The 15,273-nt window shown below is 31.3% G+C and overlaps 1 protein-coding gene across 2 annotated transcripts in view; it reads right to left on the bottom strand.

The window, feature by feature from the left end:
- Nucleotides 1-684: 684 nt before the first annotated feature.
- LOC143222343 (nuclear receptor subfamily 2 group F member 1-A-like) overlaps nucleotides 685-15,273 on the bottom strand; it is a 105,772-nt gene continuing 91,183 nt past the window's right edge. For both annotated transcript variants that reach the window (XM_076448760.1, XM_076448761.1), the window contains exon 3: nucleotides 685-3,457. In XM_076448760.1, coding sequence (XP_076304875.1) covers nucleotides 3,183-3,457 — 275 coding nt within the window. In that variant the 3' untranslated portion in view covers nucleotides 685-3,182. The remainder of the gene's footprint in view (nucleotides 3,458-15,273) is intronic.

Genomic DNA, 15,273 nt, shown 5'->3' with positions numbered 1-15,273 from the left:
AAGCTGTTTACGAAACACGAATGTTTAAATATTTCATATAAAAATAATGCATTAAGTTAAGTTATTGACTGGCGTGATAACATCAAAAGCAAACTTTAAAAGATGTCTTTCATTGTCTGATGCACGTACCTCGTGCAATGTCCCTACTGTAAAGGCCCGGCATGGCCAGGTGGTTAAAGCACTCGACTCGTAATTTAAGGGTCGTGAGTTCGAATCCACGTCTCACCAAACATGTTCGACCTTTCAGCCATGGGGGCGTTATAATGTTATGGTCAATCCCACTATTCGTTGGTAAAAGAGTAGTCAAGAGTTGGCGGTGGGTGATGATGACTAGCTGCCTTCCCTCTAATCTCACACTGCTAAATTAGGGACGGTTAGCACAGATAGCCCTCGAGTAGCTTTACGCGAAATTCAAAACAAACAAACAAACCCTTTTGTAAAGTGATCTGAGAAAATAACACGTGTTAGGCTTAGAAACATCTATTTTTTCTGCTCGTTTTCTTCAACTGTTTGAAAGCTTTGTCTTTTTCACGTTCATTTCTACCTTTCAACTTAAACATCACGTAATTCGTTTCTCTAAAAAGGCTTAGATTATGTTGAAGTAATTAGGAAAAATTATATTATATCATAGATTATTAAGAATGACCGAAGCACAGAGGTCATAGTTACTAAGGCAAACACAGATTAACAATTTCTTTCATTTGTTTATTTCTTTGCCACGTGTCTAGATAAATATTAAAACTTCGTCGAAACAGTTATTTGTAGAATACAAAAGCTATAATGATATAAAAGACAAAAATGCTCTCTCGGATATTAAAACAAACTTAAAGATCACCGTACTGGTGATTCATATTTCTTGAACACCATGGCAACATGACATGATGACAACCTTAAGTTGATGTCTTAAGCACCTTGGAACCTAGCAACTTAACACGATGACAACCTTAAGTTGATGTATTGAACATTTTGGAACCTGACAACTTAATACGATGACAGCCTTAAGTTGATATCTTGAACATTTTGGAACCTAGCAACTTAAGACGATGACAACCTTAAGTTGATGTATTGAACACTTTGGAACCTGACAACTTAACACGATGACAGCCTTAAGTTGATATCTTGAACACCTTGGAACCTGGCAACTTAACACGATGACAGCCTTAAGTTGATATCTTGAACACTTTGGAACCTGCTAACTTAACACGATGACAGCCTTAAGTTGATATCTTGAACACTTTGGAACCTGCCAACTTAACACGATGACAGCCTTAAGTTGATATCTTTAACATCTTGGAACCTGGCAACTTAACACGATGACAGCCTTAAGTTGATATCTTGAACATCTAGGAACCTGGCAACTTGGACAACATAACAACTTAACACGAACGTCATTATTGAATTTAATAAGCTTGTTTGTTTTGTGTACTGAGAGATTAAAACTCTTTATAACCATTTTGACCCCACAAAGAAGGGACACATCAATTTATTATAATTATTTTAAGAATTTATTTGAAAACATTAAGAATAATATTGTTCGTTTTGCTGTTCATTCAAAATATGGAATAAACTCACAGAATGTGGCTGGTCAGATATTATGTGGTTCTCTCAAAACTCTCAGAATGTGGCTGGTCAGATATTATGTGGTTCTCTCAAAACTCTCAGAATGTGGCTGGTCAGATATTATGTGGTTCCCTCAAAACTCTCAGAATGTGGCTGGTCAGATATTATGCGGTTCCCTCAAAACTCTAGTAGTCCCAACTTCAATTAACGATACACTAGTATCTTATAATTACATTTTTTTTGTTCTTCTACAGTGGACTGGATCTGTCCGGATTGGTTTTGTCTTACGACAAGGTTATAATATTGGCGAAGATTTGGTTAGACCTGCTAACTGACCTGGGCGTCGCCTCTAAGAAAAGAAACAGGTCGTATAGAGAATAACCTTAATTCTTAACATGAAAGTTATTTCTAGTGACAATTGGTTCGCTGTCGTTTAGCATGAAATATTGAAACAACCAAGTTCTGTTTCTCACAAGAAACAGACAACTTCCTGTAGAAACGTTTCTTGTCAGGGGCTTGTTCAAAGTAAACATGGAAAAGTCACTGTATCTCGTTCTCTCACGTAATTCATTTATAAATATACTGCACGTGTGTCACTTGAAAATGGGCAAGTTTTTATTTATATGTTGGCCAGATAGACTTTTGTAACTAACCGACGACGTCTAAAGAAAATATTGATTTTTACCCACCATATATTTGTTTCTCAGGCCTAAATAAACGAATAAAAACAATACGTATGACAAAGCTTTTTTTTTTCCAACAATACTTAGATATAAACGTACAATGTACAACTACATATCAGTGTCTGGAACAAACTATTAACAATACATTATAAAAACACTTACTACGTCAGCGATTTGTCTCGGAAACATACAATATTTTTTTTATGGCATCATACTGTGGGAAGTAAGAAAAAAATAGATAACTGGTTATATTATAGATTTTCACCAACCAAAGCGATAACTTAAAATCTAATAACGAGAAATTATTGAGACAACTAAAGTTTGAAATAAAACATTCACCGGCATATTAATAATATTTGTTGTTGTTTACAATACAGCGTGATTTCACATAATTAGGCATGTTTAAATTATAAACTGTTGTCTTCGAAATTCTCTTAATGAAGAAGAACGCGCCACCATGATAAAATATTCTGTACTGTCTTAACACAACTCGATGTCATAAAAGCAATTTCTCTTGTTAACGAAAAAAATAAATTGCTCAAATGATAAAACTGTTACACAGCAGTAACAAAACAGTAAATTGATGTCCAAAAGTTTGAGTTGCTGTTCTCCTACTATAAGTCAAATATAATGAGTTGTTTCTAGACAGCGCTCATTGTAGTATATGGTACGTCGTGTCCAGGCAACGCGTATATACATCAAGTTTGTCTTCAGTACGTATTCTAAACATTGTTCCAATAAGTAATTGACTATAACGCCTGAGCTTTGAACTTTTGTGGCCGGAAAAAATCACGGTTTCTCAACAGTAGGCTTGACCTGTGTTCCCAAACAGATACCCACGTTCTGATGACCTTTGAATCTGAATGTCCGTCTTCGACGAGGAATCACCACCACAAGAGATGGGGCATATTGAAAATCTGAACACGACCTCCACAAAGATCACTGCAGTGGCATGTAAGGCCAGTTAAAAGAGCTGCCACTCAAAAGCATGTCCCTTATGAGGGTTTCTATGGGTGTCTTCCCCACGAGACGTACAAAAAACAGTTGCTCTATCACCTGGGAGCTAACGGTCCGTAGGGAAGGCAAGCGGAGGAGAAGCTTGCCGAATCGGGTGGGCTGGTTGGGGTACTGCGTCCTGCAGTACTCCTCAAGAGCACACTGGGATTTCTCCTGTAAACTCTCGATGTGTCCGACGTCCGAGATGCCGCAGGCGTCTGGAAGACAATAATCGAAATTTAAAAACAACAGCAACAAATAAATAAACTAAAACAAGTGTTTCAAATATTCAAGTTTCTGTTTAGTAAACAAATTGATAGTGGATTATAACTTCCGGTTTGAAGGGAGTGTTTGTCTAGTCATAAAAATTATAATAATAGAAATAAACTTTGGCAAATTAAGACAAAAATTAACCCAGAAGAGGCTAGAATCAACTGACCTATTGACCCCCAGAAGAGGCTAGAATCAACTCACCTACTGAGCCCCAGAGGAGGCCAGAATCAACCGAACTATTGACCCTCAGAAGAGGCTAGAATCAACTAACCTCCTGACCCCCAAAAGAGGCTAGAATCCACTGACCTATTGACCCCAGAAGAGGCTAGAATCAACTAACCTATTGACCCCCATAAGATGCTAGAATCAACTAACCTCCTGACCCCCAAACGAGGCTAGAATCCACTGACCTATTGACCCCCAGAAGAGGCTAGAATCAACTAACCTATTGACCCCCATAGGATGCTAGAATCAACTGAAGTATTGACCACAATTCCAATCTGAGCTTGATTTTCTCAGTCCGAGCTGAAGGTTTTTCTCCCCCCTACACACAATGTTTTCCACGTTCGAACAAATAGGTCTTAAGAGATAGAACTCCCATAAACCAGTCTTTTATCTAACCAGATGGTTTTTACTGATTACATGTTCGTTATTCAGGCTTCAGTTAAAAGAAATACTTAATGTCTCAATAATCCGAGGGTCGCGGGTTTGAATCACCGTTGCACCAAACATGCTCGCCTTTTCAGCCGTAGGGTCGTTATAATGTCACGATCAATCCCGCTATTCGTTGGTAAAAGAGTAGCCCAAGAATTGGCGGTGGGTGGTGATGACTAGCTGCTTTCCCTCTAGTCTTACACTGCTAAATTAGGGACGGCTAGCGCAGATAGCCCTCGAGTATCTTTGCGTGAAATACAAACAACGAATAAAGAATGTTATGTCTGTTAAATCTTTTTATTTCAATAACACTTACTGCCACTATTGTCTAATTAATAGATCGATTTCAGGGTAAGACGTTTCTTTCTTAATCAAGAAACTGACAAAGACATAAGGTGATCTAATCACTCACCTCTACAGTTTTGGTATTTTAAAGGATACGAGAAAAACAATTATTTGAAATATCTTTACAATGATTTTACGAATTCGTACTCACTGAATAGTAATGACACTGGCGTGTAGTTTCATAGAAAATCTTAGATGTATATATATCTTTTAAACAGTACTTTTTTTGCCGTGAAACCGACACCAAAGAAAATTTATATAACATGTCACATGAAGAATTAGCTTTTATCCTAAAGTAAAAATATTTAAAATTCAATGTGATGACTTGCTTTACTCTGTTCTAAGATATGAAAGATTGCTGGTTCAATTTTGAATGCTATCTAACTTACAAAGGAAAAGACCTATCATATTATTGATTGTTTCAGTGTTAAACCCGATTATTATAGTGTTTCATATTCTTAATATTTTCATTGTTAAAAAGCGGTTATTATATAATTGATAATATTCAGTTTTCGACCCGGTTGTTATATGATTTTAATTGTCCCACAGTGGCTCAGCGGTTTGTCTGCGGACTTTCAACGCACTGGTTTTGATACCCGTGGAGGGCAGAGCACAGATAGCCCATTTTGTAGCTTTGTTCTTAATTCAAAACAACAACAACATTATCTTTATCTCTTCGCTTAAGTCGATTTTAATTTAAACATTAGGGCGTGTCTTATTACACCGGTATGAAAGGTGTGGGGGTTATGTTCAATTCCCATATTAACTAGAAAACGAGTAGCCCATGAGTTGGCAATGGTAACTTCCCTCTAGTCGTACACTGCTAAATTAGAGACGATTAGAACAGATAGTACTCGTGCAGCTTTGCGCTCAATTCAAACCAAACTCTTAATATTCCAGTTTTTATAAATAACAATTTCCGAAATCAAACAATAAAACATTTTCAAAATCGTATTATGCATGACTGATCCTTAAACTACCAATAACTAGCACTAACTTTCCTATAAACACTGACACTTAAACTATCCATAGCTAGCACTAACTTTGCTATAAACACTGATCCTTAAACTACCAATAACTAGCACTAACTTTGCTATAAACACTGATACTTAAAACTATCCATAGCTAACACAAACTTTGCTATAAACACTGAACCTTGAACTATCCACAACTAACACTAACTTTGCTATAAACACTGATCCTTAAACTATCCATAACTAGCATTAATTTGCTATAAGCACTGATCCTTAAACTATCCATAGCTAACATTAACATTGCTATAAACACTGATCCTTAAACTATCCAGAACTAACACTAACTTTGCTATAAATACTGAACCTTAAACAATCCATAGCTAATACTAACTTTGCTAAAAACACTGATCCTTAAACTATCCATAACTAGCACTAACTTTTCTATAAACACTGATCATTAACCTATCCAGAACTAACACTAACTTTGCTATAAACACTGATCCTTGAACTATTTATAACTAACACTAACTTTGCTATAAAAACTGATCCTTGAACAATCCATAACTAGCACTAACTTTGCTATAAACACTTATCTTTAAACTATCCATAGCTAGCTCTAACCTTGCTATAAACACTCATCCTTAAACTATCCAGAACTAACACTAACTTTGCTATAAACACTGATCCTTAAACTATTCATAACTAACACTAACTTTGCTATAAACACTGATCCTTGAACTATTTATAGCTAACACTAACTTTGCTATAAAAACTGATCCTTGAACAATCCATAACTAGCACTAACTTTGCTATAAACACTTATCTTTAAACTATCCATAGCTAGCTCTAACCTTGCTATAAAAACTGATCCTTGAACAATCCATAATTAGCACTAACTTTGCTATAAACACTTATCTTTAAACTATCCATAGCTAGCTCTAACCTTGCTATAAACACTGATGCTTAAACTATCCATAGTTAACACTAACTTTCCTATAAACACTCATCCTTAAACTATCCAGAACTAACACTAACTTTGCTATAAACACTGATCTTTAAACTATTCATAGCTAGCACTAACCTTGCCATAAACACTGATCTTTAAACTATCCATAACTAGCACTAACTTTGCTATAAACACTGATCCTTAAACTATCCATAACTAGCATTAATTTCCTATAAGCACTGATCCTTGAACTATCCATAACTAACACTAACTTTGCTATAAACATTGATCCTTGAACTATCCATAACTAACACTAACTTTGCTATAAACACTGATTCTTAAACTATTCATAACTAACACTAACTTTGCAAAAAACACTGATCTTTAAACTATCCATAGCTAGAACTAACTTTGCTATAAACACTGATCCTTAAACTATCCATAACTAACACTAACTTTCCTATAAACACTGACCCTTAAACTATCCATAGCTAACACTAACTTTGATATAAACACTGATCCTATTAAACTATCATAGCTAGCACTAACTTTGCTATAAAAACTGATCCTTGAACAATACATAACTAGCACTAACTTTGCTATAAACACTGATCGTTAAACTATCCATAACAAGCACTAACTTTGCTATAAACACTGATTCTTAAACTATCCATAGTTAATACTAACTTTGCTATAAACAGTGATTTTTGACCTATCCATAACTAACACTAACTTTGCTATAAACACTGATCCTTGAACGATCTAGAGCTAACATTAACTTTGTTATTAACACTGATCCTTAAACTACCAATAACTAGCACTAACTTTGCTATAAACACTGATACTTAAAACTATCCATAGCTAACACAAACTTTGCTATAAACACTGAACCTTGAACTATCCACAACTAACACTAACTTTGCTATAAACACTGATCCTTAAACTATCCATAACTAGCATTAATTTGCTATAAGCACTGATCCTTAAACTATCCATAGCTAACATTAACATTGCTATAAACACTGATCCTTAAACTATCCAGAACTAACACTAACTTTGCTATAAATACTGAACCTTAAACAATCCATAGCTAATACTAACTTTGCTAAAAACACTGATCCTTAAACTATCCATAACTAGCACTAACTTTTCTATAAACACTGATCATTAACCTATCCAGAACTAACACTAACTTTGCTATAAACACTGATCCTTGAACTATTTATAACTAACACTAACTTTGCTATAAAAAACTGATCCTTGAACAATCCATAACTAGCACTAACTTTGCTATAAACACTTATCTTTAAACTATCCATAGCTAGCTCTAACCTTGCTATAAACACTCATCCTTAAACTATCCAGAACTAACACTAACTTTGCTATAAACACTGATCCTTAAACTATTCATAACTAACACTAACTTTGCTATAAACACTGATCCTGAACTATTTATAGCTAACACTAACTTTGCTATAAAAACTGATCCTTGAACAATCCATAACTAGCACTAACTTTGCTATAAACACTTATCTTTAAACTATCCATAGCTAGCTCTAACCTTGCTATAAAAACTGATCCTTGAACAATCCATAATTAGCACTAACTTTGCTATAAACACTTATCTTTAAACTATCCATAGCTAGCTCTAACCTTGCTATAAACACTGATGCTTAAACTATCCATAGTTAACACTAACTTTCCTATAAACACTCATCCTTAAACTATCCAGAACTAACACTAACTTTGCTATAAACACTGATCTTTAAACTATTCATAGCTAGCACTAACCTTGCCATAAACACTGATCTTTAAACTATCCATAACTAGCACTAACTTTGCTATAAACACTGATCCTTAAACTATCCATAACTAGCATTAATTTCCTATAAGCACTGATCCTTGAACTATCCATAACTAACACTAACTTTGCTATAAACATTGATCCTTGAACTATCCATAACTAACACTAACTTTGCTATAAACACTGATTCTTAAACTATTCATAACTAACACTAACTTTGCAAAAAACACTGATCTTTAAACTATCCATAGCTAGAACTAACTTTGCTATAAACACTGATCCTTAAACTATCCATAACTAACACTAACTTTCCTATAAACACTGACCCTTAAACTATCCATAGCTAACACTAACTTTGATATAAACACTGATCCTATTAAACTATCATAGCTAGCACTAACTTTGCTATAAAAACTGATCCTTGAACAATACATAACTAGCACTAACTTTGCTATAAACACTGATCGTTAAACTATCCATAACAAGCACTAACTTTGCTATAAACACTGATCCTTAAACTATCCATAACTAGCATTAATTTCCTATAAGCACTGATCCTTGAACTATCCATAACTAACACTAACTTTGCTATAAACATTGATCCTTGAACTATCCATAACTAACACTAACTTTGCTATAAACACTGATTCTTAAACTATTCATAACTAACACTAACTTTGCAAAAAACACTGATCTTTAAACTATCCATAGCTAGAACTAACTTTGCTATAAACACTGATCCTTAAACTATCCATAACTAACACTAACTTTCCTATAAACACTGACCCTTAAACTATCCATAGCTAACACTAACTTTGATATAAACACTGATCCTATTAAACTATCATAGCTAGCACTAACTTTGCTATAAAAACTGATCCTTGAACAATACATAACTAGCACTAACTTTGCTATAAACACTGATTCTTAAACTATCCATAGTTAATACTAACTTTGCTATAAACAGTGATTTTTGACCTATCCATAACTAACACTAACTTTGCTATAAACACTGATCCTTGAACGATCTAGAGCTAACATTAACTTTGTTATTAACACTGATCCTTAAACTACCAATAACTAGCACTAACTTTGCTATAAACACTGATACTTAAAACTATCCATAGCTAACACAAACTTTGCTATAAACACTGAACCTTGAACTATCCACAACTAACACTAACTTTGCTATAAACACTGATCCTTAAACTATCCATAACTAGCATTAATTTGCTATAAGCACTGATCCTTAAACTATCCATAGCTAACATTAACATTGCTATAAACACTGATCCTTAAACTATCCAGAACTAACACTAACTTTGCTATAAATACTGAACCTTAAACAATCCATAGCTAATACTAACTTTGCTAAAAACACTGATCCTTAAACTATCCATAACTAGCACTAACTTTTCTATAAACACTGATCATTAACCTATCCAGAACTAACACTAACTTTGCTATAAACACTGATCCTTGAACTATTTATAACTAACACTAACTTTGCTATAAAAACTGATCCTTGAACAATCCATAACTAGCACTAACTTTGCTATAAACACTTATCTTTAAACTATCCATAGCTAGCTCTAACCTTGCTATAAACACTCATCCTTAAACTATCCAGAACTAACACTAACTTTGCTATAAACACTGATCCTTAAACTATTCATAACTAACACTAACTTTGCTATAAACACTGATCCTGAACTATTTATAGCTAACACTAACTTTGCTATAAAAACTGATCCTTGAACAATCCATAACTAGCACTAACTTTGCTATAAACACTTATCTTTAAACTATCCATAGCTAGCTCTAACCTTGCTATAAAAACTGATCCTTGAACAATCCATAATTAGCACTAACTTTGCTATAAACACTTATCTTTAAACTATCCATAGCTAGCTCTAACCTTGCTATAAACACTGATGCTTAAACTATCCATAGTTAACACTAACTTTCCTATAAACACTCATCCTTAAACTATCCAGAACTAACACTAACTTTGCTATAAACACTGATCTTTAAACTATTCATAGCTAGCACTAACCTTGCTATAAACACTGATCTTTAAACTATCCATAACTAGCACTAACTTTGCTATAAACACTGATCCTTAAACTATCCATAACTAGCATTAATTTCCTATAAGCACTGATCCTTGAACTATCCATAACTAACACTAACTTTGCTATAAACATTGATCCTTGAACTATCCATAACTAACACTAACTTTGCTATAAACACTGATTCTTAAACTATTCATAACTAACACTAACTTTGCAAAAAACACTGATCTTTAAACTATCCATAGCTAGAACTAACTTTGCTATAAACACTGATCCTTAAACTATCCATAACTAACACTAACTTTCCTATAAACACTGACCCTTAAACTATCCATAGCTAACACTAACTTTGATATAAACACTGATCCTATTAAACTATCATAGCTAGCACTAACTTTGCTATAAAAACTGATCCTTGAACAATACATAACTAGCACTAACTTTGCTATAAACACTGATCGTTAAACTATCCATAACAAGCACTAACTTTGCTATAAACACTGATTCTTAAACTATCCATAGTTAATACTAACTTTGCTATAAACAGTGATTTTTGACCTATCCATAACTAACACTAACTTTGCTATAAACACTGATCCTTGAACGATCTAGAGCTAACATTAACTTTGTTATTAACACTGATCCTTAAACTGTTTATAACGAGCACTAACTTTGCTATAAACACTGATCCTTAAACTATCCATAGCTAACGTTAACTTTGCTATAAACACTGATCCTTAAACTATCCATGACTAGCACTAACTTTGCTATAAACACTGATCCGTAACTTATCCATAGCTAACATTAACTTTGCTATAAACACTGATCCTTAAACTATCCAGAACTAACACTAATTATGCTATAAACACTGATCCTTAAACTATCCATACCTGGTACTAACTTTGCTATAAACACAGATCCTTAAACTATCCATAGCTAATACTAACTTTGCTATAAAAACTCATCCTTGAACTATCCATAACTAACACTAACTTTGCCATAAACACTGATCCTTGAACTATCTATAGCTATCATTAACTTTGTTATAAACACTGATCCTTAAACTATTTATAACGAGCACTAACTTTGCTATAAACACTGATCCTTAAACTATCCATAGCTAACGTTAACTTTGCTATAAACACTGATCCTTGAATTATTACAATATTAGTAATAATTTACTTTACACAATGTTCTACACAATATTAGTAATAGTTTACTTTACTCAATGTTCTACATAATATTAGTAATAGTTTACTTTACACAATGTTGTACACAATATTAGTAATAGTTTACTTTACACAATGCTGTACACAATATTAGTAATAGTTTACTTTACACAATGTTGTACACAATATTAGTAATAGTTTACTTTACACAATGTTGTACACAATATTATTAATAGTTTATCTTACACAATGTTCTACACAATATTAGTAATAATTTACTTTACACAATGTTCTACACAATATTAGTAATAGTTTACTTTATACAATGTTCTACACAATATTAGTAATAGTTTACTTTATACAATGTTGTACACAATATTAGTAATAGTTTACTTCACACAATGTTGTACACAATATTATTAATAGTTTACTTTACACAATGTTCTACACAATATTATTAATAATTTACTTTACACAATGTTCTACACAATATTAGTAATAGTTTACTTTACACAATGTTCTACACAATATTAGTAATAGTTTACTTTACACAATGTTCTACACAATATTAGTAATAGTTTACTTTTCACAATGTTCTACACAATATTAGTTATAGTTTACTTTACACAATATTTTACACAATATTAGTGATAGTTTACTTTACACAATGTTGTACACAATATTATTAATAGTTGACTTTACACAATGTTCTACACAATATTAGTAATAGTTTACTTTATACAATGTTCTACACAATATTAGTAATAGTTTACTTTACACAATGTTTTACACAATATTAGTAATAGTTTACTTTACACAATGTTCTACACAATATTAGTAATAGTTTACTTTACACAATGCTGTACACAATATTAGTAATAGTTTACTTTACACATTGTTGTACACAATATTATTAATAGTTTACTTTACACAATGTTCTACACAATATTAGTAATAGTTTACTTTACACAATGTTCTACACAATATTAGTTATAGTTTACTTTACACAATATTTTACACAATATTAGTGATAGTTTACTTTACATAATGTTGTACACAATATTGTTAATAGTTGACTTTACACAATGTTCTACACAATATTAGTAATAGTTTACTTTACACAATGTTCTACACAATATTATTAATAGTTTACTTTACACAATGTTCTACACAATATTAGTAATAGTTTACTTTACACAATGCTGTACACAATATTAGTAATAGTTTACTTTACACAATGTTCTACACAATATTAGTAATAGTTTACTTTACACAATGCTGTACACAATATTAGTAATAGTTTACTTTGCACAATGTTGTACACAATATTAGTAATAGTTTACTTTACACAATGTTGTACACAATATTAGTTATAGTTTACTTTACACAATGTTCTACACAATATTAGTAATAGTTTACTTTACACAATGTTCTACACAATATTAGTAATAGTTTACTTTACACAATGCTGTACACAATATTAGTAATAGTTTACTTTACACAATGTTGTACTTAATATTAGTAATAGTTTACTTTACACATCTTTCTACACAATATTAGTAATAGTTTACTTTACACAATGTTCTACACAGTATTAGTAATAGTTTACTTTACACAATGCTGTACACAATATTAGTAATAGTTTACTTTTTACACAATGCTGTACACAATATTAGTAATAGTTTACTTTACACAATGTTGTACACAATATTAGTAATAGGTTTACTTTACACAATGTTGTACACAATATTAGTTATAGTTTACTTTACACAATGTTCTACACAATATTAGTAATAGTTTACTTTACACAATGTTCTACACAATATTATTAATAGTTTACTTTACACAATGTTCTACACAATATTAGTAATAGTTTACTTTACACAATGCTGTACACAATATTAGTAATAGTTTACTTTACACAATGTTCTACACAATATTAGTAATAGTTTACTTTACACAATGCTGTACACAATATTAGTAATAGTTTACTTTGCACAATGTTGTTCACAATATTAGTAATAGTTTACTTTACACAATGTTGTACACAATATTAGTTATAGTTTACTTTACACAATGTTCTACACAATATTAGTAATAGTTTACTTTACACAATGTTCTACAAAATATTATTAATAGTTTACTTTACACAATGTTCTACACAATATTAGTAATAGTTTACTTTACACAATGTTCTACACAATATTAGTAATAGTTTACTTTACACAATGCTGTACACAATATTAGTAATAGTTTACTTTACACAATGTTGTACTTAATATTAGTAATAGTTTACTTTACACATCTTTCTACACAATATTAGTAATAGTTTACTTTATACAATGTTCTACACAATATTAGTAATAGTTTACTTTACACAATGTTTTACACAATATTAGTAATAGTTTACTTTACACAATGTTCTACACAATATTAGTAATAGTTTACTTTGCACAATGTTGTACACAATATTAGTAATAGTTTACTTTGCACAATGTTGTACACAATATTAGTAATAGTTTACTTCACACAATGTTGTACACAATATTATTAATAGTTTACTTTACACAATGTTCTACACAATATTATTAATAATTTACTTTACACAATGTTCTACACAATATTAGTAATAGTTTACTTTACACAATGTTCTACACAATATTAGTAATAGTTTACTTTACACAATGTTCTACACAATATTAGTAATAGTTTACTTTTCACAATGTTCTACACAATATTAGTTATAGTTTACTTTTACACAATATTTTACACAATATTAGTAATAGTTTACTTTACACAATGTTGTACACAATATTATTAATAGTTTACTTTACACAATGTTCTACACAATATTAGTAATAGTTTACTTTACAACAATGTTTTACACAATATTAGTAATAGTTTATTTTACACAATGTTCTACACAATATTAGTAATAGTTTACTTTTACACAATGCTGTACACAATATTAGTAATAGTTTACTTTACACATTGTTGTACACAATATTATTAATAGTTTACTTTACACAATGTTCTACACAATATTAGTAATAGTTTACTTTACACAATGTTCTACACAATATTAGTTATAGTTTACTTTACACAATATTTTACACAATATTAGTGATAGTTTACTTTACATAATGTTGTACACAATATTGTTAATAGTTGACTTTACACAATGTTCTACACAATATTAGTAATAGTTTACTTTACACAATGTTCTACACAATATTATTAATAGTTTATTTTTTACACAATGTTCTACACAATATTAGTAATAGTTTACTTTACACAATGCTGTACACAATATTAGTAATAGTTTACTTTACACAATGTTCTACACAATATTAGTAATAGTTTACTTTACACAATGCTGTACACAATATTAGTAATAGTTTACTTTGCACAATGTTGTACACAATATTAGTAATAGTTTACTTTACACAATGTTGTACACAATATTAGTTATAGTTTACTTTACACAATGTTCTACACAATATTAGTAATAGTTTACTTTACACAATGTTCTACACAATATTAGTAATAGTTTACTTTACACAATGCTGTACACAATATTAGTAATAGTTTACTTTACACAATGTTGTATTTAATATTAGTAATAGTTTACTTTTACACATCTTTCTACACAATATTAGTAATAGTTTACTTTTTTACACAATGTTCTACACAATATTAGTAATAGTTTACTTTTTACACAATGCTGTACACAATATTAGTAATAGTTTACTTTACACAATGCTGTACACAATATTAGTAATAGTTTACTTTGC

Source organism: Tachypleus tridentatus, chromosome 8 (genome assembly GCF_004210375.1).
Source record: "Tachypleus tridentatus isolate NWPU-2018 chromosome 8, ASM421037v1, whole genome shotgun sequence".
In the NCBI taxonomy this organism is placed as follows: Eukaryota; Metazoa; Arthropoda; class Merostomata; order Xiphosura; family Limulidae; genus Tachypleus; species Tachypleus tridentatus.
Note: the sequence above shows the minus strand (reverse complement) of the source record. Positions and strands in the feature narration are given on the sequence as shown.